This window comes from Dermacentor variabilis, chromosome 1 (assembly GCF_050947875.1).
Source record: "Dermacentor variabilis isolate Ectoservices chromosome 1, ASM5094787v1, whole genome shotgun sequence".
Taxonomy (NCBI): domain Eukaryota; kingdom Metazoa; phylum Arthropoda; class Arachnida; order Ixodida; family Ixodidae; genus Dermacentor; species Dermacentor variabilis.
This window is the reverse complement of record NC_134568.1, coordinates 8,578,425-8,596,897: the sequence shown is the minus strand read 5'-3', so window position 1 is coordinate 8,596,897 and position 18,473 is coordinate 8,578,425. Positions and strand designations below refer to the sequence as shown.

Below are 18,473 nucleotides of genomic sequence, written 5' to 3'. Positions count from 1 at the left end.
CGGCTGCCATCACCCAGTCTCTACTCGTCACATAGCCATATCTTGTGAACATTATATACATTTTTTTTTTGCCTCTTAGAATTTTGGGTGATATCCTGAGTGATGAAAACAAGCACTACATAAAATCAGCAACATCTATCACTACGACAGATTCATAACAATAGTGCAGCCACTACATTGTTTTAGCTTTCCATACTAAATAAACTTACTGTGTCTGCGTTCAGTGTGGGCAGAGGTAAGCTTGCACACATAAGTTTTTCGTAACATTCATAACAAAGCAAACAAGCTTTCAGGACTATAAACCTTTCAGTCACATCGGCTATGTGGGAGAAAAATATACATTCAAAAAACGGGAAAAAAAAGGCACACTGTTATGTGCCACTAATCCTTTCTTAAAAAGCTGCAAGAATTTTAGGCGGTTTTGATAGAATTATAGCATGGCACAAAACTGATGGTGCTGTGCATTTGGTCACCGCAAGCAGCTGTACATTGTTAACCTCTCTGGTCAATCATGTCTGCTGCAGAAGCATCCCTAGGATGTCTCCAAATTTCAAGATACTTGATTTAGTGCAGTATCACTCTTTGTTGGCCTTTTTATCAGACTGACGCAGAAGTGGGAGCACTGTACACTGTTCACATTTTCTTTGTGCGCAAAAGATAAATATGCGTTGCATTCACCACTAAGAGAATGTATTTAATGCTGTTCTTAAGTTTACAGCCTTACAGCACATGACACAGATATTCATGACAAATCTGTGCATGTCATACAGACAGCTGAAATGTCAAATGAAACGCCGCTTTCCTCCCTCTCGAGAAAGCGCCACACCCAGCCAGAGTCAAGGCAACACAAACAAACACTGCGACGCAAAACACAGTCGTGTCGCTCGCCATGACGCATTACTTTGGTAAATCGCCCAATTCAGAATGCACAATGCCACGGTGGAAAATGTGCCACGCAACAAAAATGGATAAGGAAAAAAAAAGCGGGTGGTGCTAGTCACGTGAACCCGATGTGGTTCTTCGGCTCAAGTATGTGACAAGGCGAGGAAGGAACGTCGCTTGCGGAGGCTACTCGAGGGAGAGGGAGAGAGTGTCTCTGTTGGCAGTCACGCTTGCCTCATGGTGGTGTGGTAAGAGGGCATTCAATTTCTGCTGTCTCCTCTAATAATAAACCAGTTTAAAAGATTATTTCGGTAAAGCAATGCCAGAAGTCTGAAGTCATTACTCCAAACATTCATCATGGATATGAAGTCCAATGCATGTGGAACTGTCGAAAGTGGTTCACTCATATTCTTCTCATCTACTTTCAAGAAATTTCACACTAAATTGATCTAGACCTCTGCATTGTCACAAACAGCAGGAAGCAACCTTGAAGCCTGTTTTGAATTCCTCATTAATGCATGAAAATCCAGGATGCAGCAGCCAAGTAACAGTCTACTACACATAACTCCATCTTCACCTCTGTGTTCAGGCAATGAAATACAGTTTTTACCATAGCGAACATGAGATGTTCACTTGTTGGAGATGCAGCTCTTTGCCTGTCTACGTATGACTGACATTTAAAGAAGATGCCAGTTATTTAAAACTATGTTATTAAAAAAACATCTTTCATGTTCGTAACAAGCCTGGAGGCAATAATAACCAGCTTGAAAAGTAATTATGTCCCATGGCTGTATTCGGGTCTCGAGAAGCTTTAAATTGCAGTGTAAACTAAAACTTGCTAGGGGGCCTGATGTAAGGCCCTCAAAAAACAGGCCAAACGGGGCTAAATGTTTCTTCAATAGGATAGAAAGTGCGCTGGAAAGTTAACGCCAAATATAAATGAAAATATATTAATTCAGACTTACCACCAGACTTTCACAATTCGAGTCTTGTTCTCCAAGGTGCATTGCCATTCCGACTTGTCCAGCTAGTGTGAACAAGTGATGAACTCTACAAAATGAGAGCAGCATTGAAGATAAACTGAGCAGCTGAAAGTGCACGCACTGTTGCTTCTACGCACAATATGGAAACTAAACAGCAGAGGTAAATTTCGTTAATAGAATTGCGTAACACTTCATTCCCGTTCATATTGAAACATAAGTCGACTCTGAATATAAGACAACCCCCTACTTAAGGACATCGCATTACAGTCCCCTTTATAATTGAAAACTACATGTTCTATAAAAAATTGTGCACTGAAAGCACCATGCCCCGCTTTGCTTCAGTTGTTTCGCTTAAATCTTTTGTGTACCCAGTAGAAATTCTAGATTCTAAGCTTTTGTTTTAAATGTAACAAACCTCGTCAAATTTGGTGCAGTGGTTGCCGAGAAAAACGAATACTGCGTTTACATGTATTTAGATTGGAACACCCGAGCTAAAGCTTTCTCTTAAACGCGCCCGCCACGTGGAGGCATTGCCGAGCCCAAACCGACGGAGCAGTATGGGATCCACATTTTGTCTGCTGGAGGCACCGCCAAATTATACTAAACAAAGAAACGTTGCGTACACTTAGTACACGTACAAATTTCCTCTTTATAGCGACAATGTAGGGGACTGTGGCTTGCACTGGCAGCCGGCTTTACCTATGCGCCGCCAGTCTGGTTCCTCAGACGTGTAACGATTGCGACAGTGTACGCGGCGGAAAAAGCACCTGGGACTCCTGCAAGACCAGAAAAAACCTTGCCTCTGTGCATTATCTAACTCCTCCTCATTACCGTTAAACAAAACTCGAGAACGCAGTCAAGAATTTCGTATTGAGCTGAGAGTACGCTGCACAAGGTCTACTGAAAGACGGAACTTTTAACGACAGCTTGTAGGCTAACTTCAAGATGTATCGATAAGTAACTGTTCAATAACTGTAGAATAAATACGTCCACTTGCCTGTCTGTTCACGCCAATACCGCAAGCTCTTTTCAGAAGCACGAGACGGCCGCTGAAAAGCGTCGAGACATTTCATTCGGCGAAATTAACCGCTTGCATTTCCAATGCAGCGAAAAATCAAGTGAACGATTAGAGTGTATTAACGATTTCGACGATGCAGTCGGCCATTTTGGGAAGCTTTAGGCATGGATCGGCTTTGGCTATAGATGCGCACAATCTTTGGAAGCGACTTTTTTTTTTGTCGCCAGACGAAAATCACTGTGTTAAACTTTTTTTTTTTTTACAGAGAAGATATGTTTATACTAAGGGTATGGTGGCTAGCATACACTCTTAAGCATAATTACACCCTTTTGCCACACAACGATAATCGTCATCTGCTTGTCCGCATTTCCTTTCTTTAACGCGGCGAGCCTGGTACTTTCCAGTAACGAACGGCATGCGCGTTATCATTCCCGACAGGAAAGTAACAGGCAATGCTATCATGCTGATAACGCGTGTGCCGTTCGTTACTGTAAACGCCGCCAGAAGTGGGGAGCAATTCCGTGTGTCTTGAATGACGCTTGTACAGTTATCAGTCAAACCGCCTAATGTTGCCACTTCTCTGTTGTGCTTATGTGGGCTTTTTTCTAACCTTCACGGTGGGTGCAGCATGTCTAGAGCCGCAGCGTCCTGCGCTCTATGCGGTTGCACGGGACTGGCGGCCACGCATCGTTACACAACCTCCCAAATAACAATAAGAGTCAGTTTTGGCACTTGGTAGAGCAGTAAATGAGGGATCCAAAAGAAATGTGGTTGTTCCGCAAATATATATTTCTCTATAATTCTTCTAGAGGTAATTCAAAAAACGAAACTATAGTCGGATTCAACTTAAGTATGCAGCGAAGCCCCGCCCACGGCCTTATAACCGCCAGCCACTGTTCCTCTGCGAGGCTGCAAATAATTCATACTTCAAACTTTTCCTGTTAGGCAAATAAGGCGGTAACCACAAAAATAATATTATTAGAGCATAATTTTATACATTTTCCCTCGCCTATTAAAGTATAATAGGCGAGTATAAGTACAAATCTATCGTCCTCTACTGCGTCACAAACTACGTGCCCACTAAAACCAAGCGGCCGCCAAAAAATAATCCCTGGATAACCCAAGAAGTAATTCAGGCAAAGCGCCGTCTGAAAAGACTGCGTAGAACAATAAAAATTAAAGGAGGAGACGAATCCAGGGTGACGAAACTTCCTAATGCCATCGCGGAATTCAAGCTTGCAGCCAAATGAGCAAAAAAATATTATTTTAATGTAAAGTTACCGAGCTTTCTTACTAATAATCCCGGAAGGTTCTGGAGGCACTTTCGCACCAATGATGGAGAAGCGTCCCACTTAAGCCCAGAGGAAGAAACTGCGAAAGCCAACGCATATAACATTTTTTTTCAATCAGTATTTACTACAGACAATAACATTATTCCCCCCATTCTAACGAGACAGGGCGTAAGCATTGGCGAATTACACATTACGGACGCTGGCATACTTAATCTTCTGCTTAATCTTAACCCTAAAAAAGGCAGCGGTCCTGACAACATACCTAACGACTTTCTGAAAAGGTATGCGGAATGGTGCAGTAGATACCTCGGCATAATTTTTCGTAAATCACTCATGACTTCACAGCTACCGAACGACTGGAAAATTGCAAAGATAATACCTATCCATAAATCAGGCGACACAACAGAAATTTCAAATTTTAGACCCATTTCATTAACTAGTACATCCTGTAAGCTTCTAGAGCACATAATCTTAAAGCACATAACGGTTTTTCTAGAGACCATTGGCTTCTTGTCTCCCTACCAACATGGTTTTCGCAGTGGTTTATCAACAATCACCCAACTAACAGAACGAATCCACGATCTTGCATATACTATCAATCACCGCGGCCAGACTGACATGATTTTACTTGATCCATCTAAGGCATTTGATTGTGTATGCCATAACAAATTAATCGCTAAAGTTGAAAGTGTTGTTGGGAAAGGGCTCCTTTCAGCCTGGATAAGAATTTCTAGCCAATCGTTCACAATTTGTAACCTACGAAAAAATGCCACCTAACACTGTCACCGTTACTTCCAAAGTTCCCCAAGGCTCAGTTCTTGGGCCTTACTCTTCTTAATAATCTATATTAATGACATCACAGCTAACATTGGTTGTAATATAAAACTGTTCGCTGACGACTGCGTTATCTATAGTGAAATCACTAATTATAACGATAACATCGCACTTAATACATCCCTCAACACTAGCTATTTGGTGCTCTAATTGGCAGATGTCAATTAACGTAAAAAAGTCTGTGGTCATGACCGTAACAAGGAAAACAAGACCATCTAACTTTACATGTGAGATTAACGGCATACCGCTAACTAAAGTTGAACAACATAAATACCTGGGAGTTACATTAACCTCAGACCTCAGGTGGGATAAACACATTTCGAATATCACGGCAGGAGCATTACGCAAACTATTCTTCCTCAAAAGAAGCCTTGAGCTCTCTACAACATCAACGAAGCTACTGGCCTACACAATGTTCGTTAGGCCGGTTCTCGAATATGCAAATACAGTCTGGTTTCCTCATACAACAACTAACATAACAAAATTAGAGGCAGTACAAAGAAAGGCTATACGGTTCATTCACAACAAATATATACGCACTGACTCACCGACTAATCTTCTAACGCAGTCTGGATTGCAAATGGTATCTACCAGGGCAAAACACGCTCGCCTGAAGTTTTTGTTTCAGCTTCTAAAGAATAACTATAAGATAGATGTGTCCAGGTACATTTCATTTTCTGAGGCTCGAAAAACACGTAACAAACATGCGCACACTTTAACAGAATACACATGCAACAATGACACGTTTAAGTATTCATTCTTCCCCCTTACAATTGCTGAATGGAACTGACTTGATCCTGCTATAACCGCCATCGAATCGTTGTCCGAATTTACTTCACAAGTGGAAGCTGCAGTGCATAAATTAAACAATTTATCATCGCACGTGTCATCGTCAGAAATTTCGCATTGTGTTGCTTTCGACTTCCCACTTTTCTTTTTCCATTTTGTTTGATTGTCGTTATGTGGACATATGGTACACTGTGTTCCCAAAATAAATTTTCATTACTGTACTACTGCTAAGATAATTGTTATAACTGCCATTTCCTGCTGATTGCTTGCCTAGATTGTTCTTTCTTTTTCCATTCGTGTCTTCTCGCTCTCAAAGTGTATGCTTTAAAGCGTATCCCTTCACACAACTTTAAAATTTCTTCACGCGTTAAGTGTTATCTTTCAGTTCGCTCCTATTTTATGTATAAACTAGTTAATTACGTGTTCTTAACTGCCAGAATCATGTTAATTAACTGTCATGTGAAAACTTGCATTTTTGTTTCTAAACTCAGCTTCTTTCTTATATTACCATCCTCGGGCAATTGTTTTCTTTTTTCTTCCTTTTTTCAATTAACTGTTCTGCCTAAATGCGTATTCATATACATGTCTACTGTATCGCCCAACTGCCACGCTCTCAAATGAGAGTAGCAGTATTGTAAATAAAATAAATAAATAAAGTAATGGCGAAAGTCGAATTCTTTATTCAACTGAAAATTATAAAATGCTTGTTTTGCTGCAACTATTTGTTTTCAAGTTTCAGTGCAGTTGGCAGTGAAGTTTCATGAGTAAAACTGGTTCAGCAGTGAAATTAACTGTACCGCAGACTTTTGAAGAGTGAAATGCTCAGACTCCATACACTTTGTCCATGTCTGTTGCACACCTCATTGCTTCTGCCGATAAAAGGCTCTTCAAGAACAGCAGACTCTCCGGATCTATCAAGTACGACGCATTGTTGAAAAGGCCACATGACGATGATTTTGTTTGCTTTTGTGATTGGCTGGCTAAGTAACACAACCCCGCGCGGTTCATGTGCCATGGTTGCTATGTATTCTACTATAGAAATCTTTAATTTACATTTTCACTTGTTTACTTGTTCTTGGCAGTGTTCTTCCTGCGGTTCTTTCCAGTGTGAGTCCATTTGATGGGGTTCCTTGTTTGCCATGTAAAGGAGAGGTGCATCTCACAGGCCTACATGTGTCTTTATGGTGAATGGTCGGCATTATTCATATTTGTATAATAAAGGTACCCTTCCCCTAATTTGCATAGGAAGGAGACCTATGGTTGCCCCCCCCCCCCCCCCCCCCCAAAAGTTACTGCATACGCGCCTGCTCTGTTGCCATTGATGAAATGACACAGAGGAATGCATAGAGGAAACTTTAGAGTCTGAAGGCTCGCATCGATGTCACTGGTTGTCCTTTCCCATTATGCACCATTAAAAGCACTCATTGGGGTTAAAACAATGTTTGACTAGTTGCTAACATATTTCATAGTTTCCTTCCAGTGCAGACCCTCACTCCAGGATGCTGCAGGTCACACTGAACATTAATTTCGAAGTTTCAGTGCACTTCCTGAACCGCTCCCACTGCCAGATCCATCCACAGTAATTTTGGGTAGTTATTCCCGTAAAATTTCCGGGTTCCTTGCCTGGGCACTCAACCTCAGTACACTGTAGCTACTAGTATAGGTGAGAAAATTATGCTGTATAAACAGAATGAAAGGCAATTTCCTAAACATGCAAAAGCATGCAAGTTCCTTTAACGCGCAAAGAGCATGGATAGCAGGCATATTTCTAATTTAGTGTGTTCACTGGGTGAAAGCTTACATTTACATATATGGAAGCATAGAACAAATGTTTCAAAGCATTAATTACATCCTTGAGCTTAATAATTAACATTAAAAAATTCTGTATAATTTGGGCAATTTAATCTTACACATAAAACCAATTCATTCAGTTTTGCAGACACTAAGTGGGCTCACAAGTTTTACTGTGCCTTTTGGAAGGATGACACAGGAACATAATTTCTGCTGCAAAATGTTTTCCAGTAAAACATCTAATTGGGAAGAAAAGCATTCTAAAAACAATACAGGGTTTTCAACTTACTTATCCCAAATGAATTATGCAGTAATTTTTTACCAATGTCTTTTATAGTTCTTTCAACAAAGAAATTATTGCCATGTGATGCTTTGTGCACTACACACAAAATTCAATGAATGACAATGTCATTCATGCTTAAAATAAAAAAACACTGCTTCCCAAGTGTTGCTAGCGGCTACTTCCTAATATAGGTTATAGGCACTCAAAGTTCAAAATTCTCAAGTGGAAATGAGAGTGAAGAAAGGCAAATAAGGAGGTTAAAGTGAAAACACTGTATTAGGCACACCTGCAACTAATAGAGAAGAAAACTCAACTAACAACTCCATGGAGGTAATAGCAGAAGTGACAAAGTAAGGAAAAAAAACGAAGCACTAAATCGGTCAGTCGATACACAAACAGATACGTTGAACATTGATTGCACTTTTGTAGGGGGTACAGAACTTGCAGACCGTTTTAACAATTTTTTTGTTAAAGTAGGATGCATAGATCACGACATTCAAGATACAATGCATGCCGCTTCATTAAGAGAATCTTTATTCCTAAAAATTACTAGCATCCCTGAGGTGATTACAACATTTTCATCCTTGAAAAATAGCCATAGTCGAGACGTAGATGATTTAGAAATTAGGCCAATTAAGTACGTCATAGACTTACTTGCACCTGCAGTAATGCACATTTTTTATATTTTCTTGTCAACCGGAGTTTTCCCGCGTAATATGCAGGTAGCGAGAGTAATAGTTCACAAAGGAGGTGACAAAAATAATATGGGCAATTATTGGCCAGTATCTATACTTCCTGTGCTATCAAAGGGACTCAAAAAAATTGTTAACTGTTGTATTAATAAATTTTCGCAAAAACATAGCCTGCTAACCGACTGTCAACACGGGTTTAAGAAAAAGCGGTCTATGGAAACTGCTTTAAGTATACAGAAGGAGCTTATTCTAGAGAACACTGACAAAAAATTTCTCACTTTAGGGTTATACTTAGACTTCAGCAAAGCCTTTGATAGGGTCAACCAGAAATTGCTGCTGATAAAGCTGGAAAAATATGGCTTCCGAGGAATAACACTTGAACTTATCTGATCTTATTTAGAAAGCCGACATCAGTTTGCTGAAATTAATGAGAACAGATCGCAGATAAAATCTTTGACAGCGAGTGTGCCCCAAGGTAGCATTCTTGGCCCGATACTTTTCCTGTATTACATTAATGATATTGTACAAGTGGGCGATATGTGTAAATTTGTCACGTATGCAGATGATTGCTCTGTGTCTTTACAGGTAAAGATTTAAAAGAAATAACGCCTATAGCAAGCTCCGTTTGTTATGGACTTCGAGCATGGTCTAAGGCAAACGGCCTCATCCTCAATGAAACCAAAACAAAGTGCGTTATTTTTCATGCTCTGGGAAGTTCTACTACATTGCCAGATAATATTGTGTGGGGTCTGTATAAAATTAACCTTACATCATCCATAAAAACCCTAGGCATTATACTCACTAAGCATATGTCCTGGAATGAACACGTTAGTCATGTTTGCTCAAAGGTACGAAAAGTTGTTGGTGTGTTAAATTGCAATTGAAGTGCATTACATTTTCAAGTTAAGTGTCTCATTTATCATGCTCTTCTCCATTCACACCTCAGTTACTGTTCACTTATATGGGGTAACACTACAGCGCAAAATATTCAAATGCTGGAAATACTTCAAAAGAAAGCAATTCGGGCGATAGTGAACGTTTCTTTTTTCGAGCATACGCAAGAGCTTTTCCAACAAAACAGAATAATCAGAGCCCGTGACATATATAAATTCAAAACATTACTAAGCTATAGAAATGCTATGCTGGGAAAACTCGATTCATTCCTAGCCCCGGCAACTCTACAACAAAATAGAAGTGCATATTCATATCGTCACAAGGCACCATGGCAGATCCCTCTCTCACATACTAATTATAGCTGCCAATGCCTTAAACATACACTACCGTCCCTACTTAACTATTTTAACCAACAACATGTTGATGTGTTATCTCTAAACAAAACTAAAATATTGGATTTGTTCTTATAGATGTGTATTGTTAACTGCTCCAACAGTTCCGCAGAACTTATCATATATTCTCATTTTGTTTATACATTCACACTTGTAACTACTATTCCTAGAATCCGGGTTTCCGCTGCAGTGATTGTGCCCGAACCACGTGGCAGGGTTTCGTGTTGTAAACTGGATGCTGCAAAGGGCGTCTTTGCGTTTGTTAAAATTCAAGGATGTGATGACGCCCTGGGCTACGTTGCCGTGATGTATGTCGCGAAAGCAGCAGCCTATATGCAGATTTTCTTTTTTTATGTTTTTTAACATAGATGCACATATATATTTGCAAGTATGTAAAATAATTTCTGAAAAAAAGAATGTTTCCTGATGGTAACTTAACTTGTGTTTATTGTAAACTTCTGTGAAATTTGTTATATTTATATATGTATGTGTGTATATGTATATATATGTATACATATATTGCTTTTGCATTCTTATTTATTTATTTATTTTACAATACTGCAGGCCATCGTCGGGCCCATGCAGGGGTGGTTACAACATGGAATACAGTACAAAAAAAGAATAAAGTGAAACTAGTGTATCCAAAACAAAGAGCATTAGCACACACAAAAAAGAACACACTCAATAAATATATACACTGTTTAAATGAGCCGTCCGGGAAGCAGGAGAAACAGCGTTTACCATAAGAATGCATCTACAGAGGCTGCATATGAAATACAGGTAATATCACCATTCGAATTCCAGATTCTCAATACTGTCAATAATTGCGTTGGCAGATGGGCAATTTACGGCTCTAGAGGGTAGTATGTTCCAATGGGAAATGGCGTGTGGGAATAAAGAGTACTTGTGAGTGTTATTATGGCTGGGATGGTGTCGTATTGATTTATTATGGTTGGTTCGGGCAGAAAGTCTGAATGGCGCTTGAATGTATGTTGCTTGTGGTATTCGATAGGAGCCGTGATAAAGTAAGTATAGAAATTTTAATCTGGAAATCATTCTATGTTGAGCCAGTGATTTAATGTTAGCCTTGACGCGCAGGTTCGTAATGCTCGTTTGACGTGAATATTGTGAATATATAAATCTCAATGCTAAGTTCTGTATGCGTTCTAGTTTCTCGGTTAAATACTTCTGGTGCGGGGCCCAAATAATGTCAGCATACTCTAAAGAGGGTCTAATGAGGGTTTTGTATGCATTTAATTTAACACTAGGAGGTGTGTTTCCAAGTTTTCTTCTCAATAAATGTAGTTTACCTAGGGCCTTGTCATATATGTTATTTATATGAGTTTCCCAATTTAATTTCGTTGTAAGAGTGACCTCGAGATATGTGACCTCCTCATATTTTCTTAGTGATATATTGTTTATTGTGTATGTAAACTGAAGCACATTTTTCTTGTGAGTGAAGGAGATACTGGTAGTTTTTGATGCATTCAGTTTCATCCCCCAAATGTTGCACCAATTTTGTACAGCAGCTAACGAATCATCTAGTTTTACCTGATCCTCTCTGGTATCCACTGTTGCGTACACTACGCAATCATCGACGAATAGGCGGCTGAACGCATGAACGAATATCATTGATGTAGATCAGAAATAGGAGGGGCGCAAGAACCGAGCCTTGTGGAACACCAGAAAAAACGTTGACGTAATCAGACGTAATATCATTCACAGCTACGCATTGCTTTCTGTTTTCGAGATAGTTCTTGATCCATGATACTGTTTTCTCGTGTACACCAATGGCAATTAGTTTAGTAATAAGATCTGGATGAGGAACAACATCAAAGGCCTTTGAAAAATCTAAGAAAATGGCATCTATTTGGCTTCTGTTATTTATTGTGGTAGCTACATCATGGGTTAACTCAGCTAACTGAGTAATAGTACTTAGACCTGAACGGAATCCATGTTGCCGGCTGTATAGTAGGTTATTATTCTCTAAGTGCAATATTATGGCCTTATAAATAATATGTTCGAACAAAAAAAAAAAAAAGTGGATGCACATGTTACTGGATGCACATGTTTACTGGGTGCACATGTTAATGAAACAGATCTATAGTTACTTACGTCGAGTTTAGAGCCAGATTTGTGCACAGGTATTACTTTGGCCCTTCGCCAGTCGTCAGGTATCACTGAAGTTTCCAAAGATCGCCTGTAAATTACGTATAAGTATTTTGATGTCAAAACTGCATGTTTTTGCAAAAATGCATCTGATATAAGTTCAAGGCCACAGGGTTTCTTTACATCCAGTTTTTGTAAGAGTCAAAGAATTCCTTGTTGGTCGATATCTATTTCAGGCATTGGATTCTTGAAATGATAATGTAGTTCTGTTAAATACAGATAGAAAAAATTCATTAAATTTGCTTGCTATGACGTCCGGCTGAACAAACGTCTCGTTTGAAACAGTAATCTGCGATACGGTGTGCCACTCCCTCGATAGGTAGCACCAGGATTTTTGTGGTTTATTCGTCATGTAAGAAGGCAGAGTAACAGTTAAAAAACGCTCCTTGGCCATATGTTTATCTTATATTGTAATAAGCGTACAAGATCTTGAAGGTCACGTGTGGTTTTCTTTCTGCGCTTCCTTTTAATTTTTCGTTTTAAATGTATTATTTCGCGCGATACCCAAGGATGTTCTCTGTTCACTCTTTTCTTTCTGGAGGGAATGTAGTTTTCTTCACAAAAGTGTACAATATGCTTAAAACGTAACCATAATTCATTTACGTCATGAAGTAATGAAACCTGCAGAAAGCAGGCGTTTAAATATTCTGAGATAGCATTGTCATCCGCTCTTGAGTAATCCCTGATAACAGCAATCGATGGCTTAACGCGTTCACAGTTTCCTAAAATCGGACAGGAGAATACAATAGTTTTATGGTCCGAAATGCTATTTTCAACATTTAATGTGTTATCTTGAAATAGACTGCTTACGAACATCAGATCAAGCACAGAACATGACGGACCAGCTATTCTAGTCGGTTTGGAAACTAGCTGGTCTAGAGAGAAGGTAAATGACATGAACAATAGTGATTCAGCACTTTTTGCGTCGGAACTGTTGTGCGAAAGATTAGACCAATTGATTCCTGGTAAATTGAAATCACCCGTGATAATAATATTGAAACGTGAATAAGTGTGTTGTGCAATGTAATCATGCATAACGTCTAGGTATTCAGGGGGCGCATTCGGAGGTCTGTATACGCCACCCAGAAATATGCTTCTTCCATTAAATGTAAGGTTACACCATACGCTTTCATGGTCAGGTATGCTGTTTAAAACTGTGAATTTTATGTTAGATTTAATTGCGACAGCTACACCTCCCCCCCCACGATTCTCTGTCTTTCCGTATGAGCCGATAAGAAGGTGGAAACACTTTGGAATCCTGGACGCTTCCCTGAAGCCAGGTTTCCATGATGACTATAACGTGCGGTTGATGGGCTGCAACTATGCTTTCAAGTAGGCTTGACTTATTGACTACGCTGCGCGCATTCAGTGATAACACTCTGATAGATTTCGTACGTTGTTGTCACGTGCCATCGCAAGCTGCTGGGCCAGCGTGTGCAGAAGTTTTCGGTTTAGATAGTTCAATTCTTCTGACCTCACACTCATTCCATATAAAGGTGTTGCCATTTATTTTTAGTTTATCAAATGACAGAGATACCTTTGCCCCTTTCGCCTTGTCACTTACTGCAGAACACCATAATTTAGCACGTGTGTCGCATACTTTCTTTGAGAAATCCTCGGATATTGAAATCCGGGTGTTTTTCACCTTGAAGCAGCTTGATAATATTTTGTTTTTCTCAGCGAAGTTGAATAGCCTGATAATAACGGGGCGTGTCCTTTGGCTTTGCTTTGTACCAATTCTGTGAACTCGTTCTATTGAGTTAATTTCTATTCCTAGGGTCTTCTTAAGTATACCGTGCACTTCTTCAAGTGTTTTAACATCTTCATCAGAGCTCTCTCTTAATCCATAAATTACTAGGTTATTCCGCCTACTTCTATTTTCTAAATCATCGACCTTCGATGCCAGAAATTCTACTTGCATCATGGTAGATTTACAAGATTCCTCACAGTGTACTATCCTGTCTTCGCATTCTTTCCATAATCCCCTTTCATTCTCAATAACTGTCATTATTTCTTGCAAATCTGCAACTATTGTCTCCACATGCTTGATATTTGAAGACAGTTGTTTCAGTGTTTTGTTCGTTTCCTTTTGTTCTCGTAGAATGTGTTTCATTAGTTCCCGCTGCGAACATTTATCTGAATCAGAGTAAGGGCCTGGATTTTGTTCGTCTCCGGATGTTAGTAACATTAAGCGGACAACATTAAAACAACCCCGCAAAATAGCAACACAGCATTGTGGACTTGGGAGCACCGTTAACGTTACGCCGTTGTCTCTAACTGAAGAGACTAAATGCTGGTCACTAACCTGTGCGATCAGAAAAAATTTGATCAGCATCCGTGCTCGTTAGGTGCTTCCAAGTCCACTGAAGGGAACGTCGAAAAGGCTGCTGCTTTTATCCGGGTGCCACGATGTCTCCGTCGACGTTACCGTGCTGGTCAGGTGGTCCCAGTGCAGTGCACATGGTACAGCTTCCTGCGACTTGTTTTGTCCGATGAAGCCAGCAGGGCAGACAGCCGGAGGTAGCAGTAGATAGGCCTGATGCAGTGCATGCTCAGACCCTGCGTCGACGAATCCGGTCCTCGGTCCGGCCATCTGTGCGATCAGAAAAACTTTGATCAGCATCTGTACTTGTTCGGTGCTTCCAAGTCCACTATGATATATGCAACTGAGTCTGTGTTAAATAATAATATGCAAGATAACAGATTACAATTGTATACTGGGAGTCATTTGACACAACTGTATTACAACTAGTTTCCATGTAATAACATGAAAATTTCTATATGTATTTGTGTTTAAAAAACTCTTATATCCACACTTTCTGCGTAATTCTATTGCTACACCAGCCGCTTCCGTGCCTGTCTGGGAGACCGGAACTTTGTCAAGCCGAAGAGATTTCGGCTTTTTTCCCGGCTCTCCCTTTTTCACCTTGTATCCAGTGGTAAAAAATAAAAATCATGATGACGATGATGTAGCAGAATATGATCACAGAACTGAAATGCCACTGTACTGAATTTTGTTAAACTGAAAGGCATTTGCATTGGGTTGAATGGGGTTTCGATGGGGGATACAAAAAAAGTTCGTACAGCTGAATAATTTGCTTAAGTGACGTTCAAGTGGTAGTTTACTGTATATTGGTTTTCTTGGATAAAAGATTTAGTTGGAAACAGTGCCTTGTATGTCCTCATTTTTTCTGAAACATTGCTCGATGAACAAGAGGCGCAAAAAGACGCCTTTCTATTTTGTCTCTTCCGACCTAACTGGCATTTGGCGAATACCTCTTGCGTGCGGGAGAAAGTAAGGAGGGGGGGGGGGGTATATTGGAAAAAATTTGGCAGTGTCTGGCTCCTCCTGGGGTGGTGTTAGAGGTGCGTATGAACCACTGCTTAGATAAATCGAACTCGGTACCTTTTTCTCAGTACAAACATTCGTGAATGTTAACTTCTTATTCTAGCAGTTTAAAAATGTCTGGACAGGCCCTATATCACAATGTCCCAAGCCTCCTATTTTTTTATTTAAAAGGACTTGAAAGCATTCGAACTTCAATGTTAATCAAAAGAATGTTACAACTTTCAATAGCAAGGGATTGCTATTATCAAGACTCCACAAAATGATGCAAAAAGGGCTGTTCTGCCATGAACAATTTTCAATATTGTAATTATGAGAAGCGGTTATTAAGTTTTGAGGAGAAAGTTTGTTGAATGTATGTTCCAGCTTGTAAACCACGCACAAACTATTTGAGGGCGGTAAGAAGATTCTCTATTGTTTAATATCAAGAGTTGACAAACAGCCACAGTTCAGCAATGTCATGTGTTTTCTCATTTTGAAGAGCAAAAATTATTTCAACATATCTGAGCTATCAACACTACAATAGTAATGACGCTAGCCATTAATCAAGTGGGGGACCAAGATTACAATTTTTTTTTCAGGGTGGGGGGCTCAGCCCCCCCCCCTGAAAATCTCCGGAGGGGGCTCGGGCCCCGGAGGCCCCCACATAGTCACCGTCTATACTGCTATGTTAACATGGATGGTATTATATGTGCATTTCTCAAGTGAATAAATTAAACAAAGCACACGTAGTTCATTTTCATGGGAAGCAACATTGAAGCAATCAATTTTGCGTCTTTCCATTTTAAGGTGAAAGCCTTAGATGCCTATGCTTTAAGGTCTCATTGTGAGGTACAGAAAATATCATGTGACCCAAGGAAGGCCAGAAGCGAACGAAAACATGTCCAGCCATGTATAAGACATGATTAATAATTATCAGAGTTATCACTATGTGGTACCTGTTTCCAAGTTCCTGTGATGATGTCAAAGGTTATTTCAGATACACCGCTTCATCACTTTCATTATATACCGTTCTTTCATATGTGAATGCATAGCTTGTAGAAGACAGGTAGGTAGAACCATAATGCAGAATGGACCATTTGTTAAAGAATTGGTTTTCTTCAAATGACGATCCATCTATAAGATTTTTATAATGAGTGGGACATTGCACCAAACTGGTAGCCCATGACGGTGAGGTGCTCATTGTTACCAACCTTCTAGTGAAAAAAATATACTTTCGAAGAACTCCCAAGAAAAGAAATGTATAGATATAGAGTGAAATGCACATTATTGCAGGGACCTGAACTTTAATCAAAGTGGTGACAATAGTGGTCAAAGTTTTCTTATTATTTGTACTAATGCAATGTGAAGATGGGGATCACGATCCTGGCAACGAAAAATGAAAATCAATGATGACAGCGGTCATTGTCAGCTTAAAGAACTGTGTGGACAGACAGACATGGGAAACCAGCACTCACGTGGTGTCGGAGCAAAGCTGGAACTTATGGCTCAGCCAAATAACTTATAAGGGCTGTGGCGCACACGATAGCTGCGCGCGGGTATGATATACTAGAAATCATCAAGCAGCATCTGCCACATGGTGTTAGCGCATGCTGCCTGCACTAATAGATCTCCCACCGAGCTCCTACATCTATACGAATACACAGCTACAAAATGCATGCCGAGATGCAGGATCCATCCAGTAAAGGGAACAAATTCGCCAGTCGCTTAATATGACATTGACCGACACCTACAGAAGTCGCTTAATCATTTAAATAATTAGGTGAGAATGACTTGGTTCGACAGGCAAGGTTCTGACTGGTGTTGTCGCTTTTTGTGACTGTTGTCGTGGATCGCTTTTTAAGTCGCGACGATAGATTGGATTTTTTACAAGCACTGCTCCAGGAGGGCACATGCAACCGGAGGCCTCAGGAGAGGACCTGAGGTTATAATAAAGCAGGCGGCGCAGGATCCCCAGGGCACCCAAGGGGTAGTGGGGAGATCAAAGCTGGAAGCAGGATGGCCCGTAGGATTGGAGTGGCGGAGGCCTAAGCGTGCTGGACTTAAATATTATTACGTCCAGCCGCCAACTTGTGACGCCAAGACTTCTGCAACAGCAGTCAGAAGTTTGCCGTTTGACATACTAAGGCAGCAGCGGAAGCGGACGAAGACACAGAAACGTGAAAAAGAGACCCCACGCTACAAGTTAGTAGTATTTTAATATTTAAATTATGGCAATTGAATAACGCGCAACTGAGCCCTCTCGAAGCGTTCGACGCATGGAAAAATTCGCGAGGACGGTAAGATACTAGTGTGACAGGGGCACAAACAAGGAACGAAAACGCACACACAGGGCAAACTGTGAAGATGCTATATATTTTGCTATATATGTAATATATGCTATATCTATCAAGTGACTAGTGCCATGCTATAATCTTCAAAGGTCGCAATGCTTTCGCAATGAAATTGTTGACAGTGTGCGCTGTGTGTGTATCTTGTGTTCCGGCTCACTGCTCATCGCGATCACGCCCGATCTTGATCGAATTTCGCGGTCGTGATTGCCTTCTTTGGACAAAATGAGCGAGACACCCAATAACAGTCGAGAATTTCGATCCGGATCGGTGCCGATCGCCCTGAGAAGTATACGTGTGACACTGGTAGTGACAGGGCAACGCCATATCATACTCGCCTTCACGGGAGACCACTGACCAAACGACAACAATCGTTCGCGCCAGTGCACTGCGCCAGCAACACCCAAGGAGACGCACGAGGAAAACTTGTACGCGACGCTCAGATCGCCAGCCGACACATCGCAAAATGCCGGCACGCCAGGGCAACGAGACGGTCATTAGAGGAAACGCCAGTTCACGGGATTGGCCAGTCGTTTCAGCGGGTGCGAGAGAGAAAATCTGGGGGCTTTCGCGCTTGAAATTTCTCCCTTTGCCTAGGTACCACGGAGGAGCAGTTTCTTTGGTCGTTCTGTCCCTAGGCGTGCCCTGGCGTGCCGGCATTTTGCGAAGCACCCCGCCACTTCTATAACACCAGTCGGAACACTGCGGCCGCCATCACGTTTCAGAGTGGTCTACGGCCATAAATTGCATAACGACTTTCGCTTTTCCCAGCTACAGG

At 40.7% G+C, this 18,473-nt stretch overlaps 1 protein-coding gene across 9 annotated transcripts in view; it reads right to left on the bottom strand.

The window, feature by feature from the left end:
* LOC142575228 (uncharacterized) overlaps positions 1-18,473 on the bottom strand; it is a 55,724-nt gene extending 37,251 nt beyond the window's left edge. Inside the window, exons 1-5 of one of the 9 annotated variants that reach the window (XM_075684417.1) lie at positions 18,034-18,462; positions 14,325-14,612; positions 11,966-12,050; positions 2,863-2,914; positions 1,848-1,909 (exon numbers count right to left, since the gene is read on the bottom strand). In XM_075684417.1, coding sequence (XP_075540532.1) covers positions 1,848-1,895 — 48 coding nt within the window. In that variant the 5' untranslated portion in view covers positions 1,896-1,909; positions 2,863-2,914; positions 11,966-12,050; positions 14,325-14,612; positions 18,034-18,462. Of the gene's footprint in view, positions 1-1,847; positions 1,933-2,862; positions 4,255-11,965; positions 12,051-14,324; positions 14,613-18,033 lie in introns of all 9 variants that reach the window. The other 8 variants (XR_012826615.1, XR_012826616.1, XM_075684426.1 and 5 more) reach the window with 8 other exon arrangements.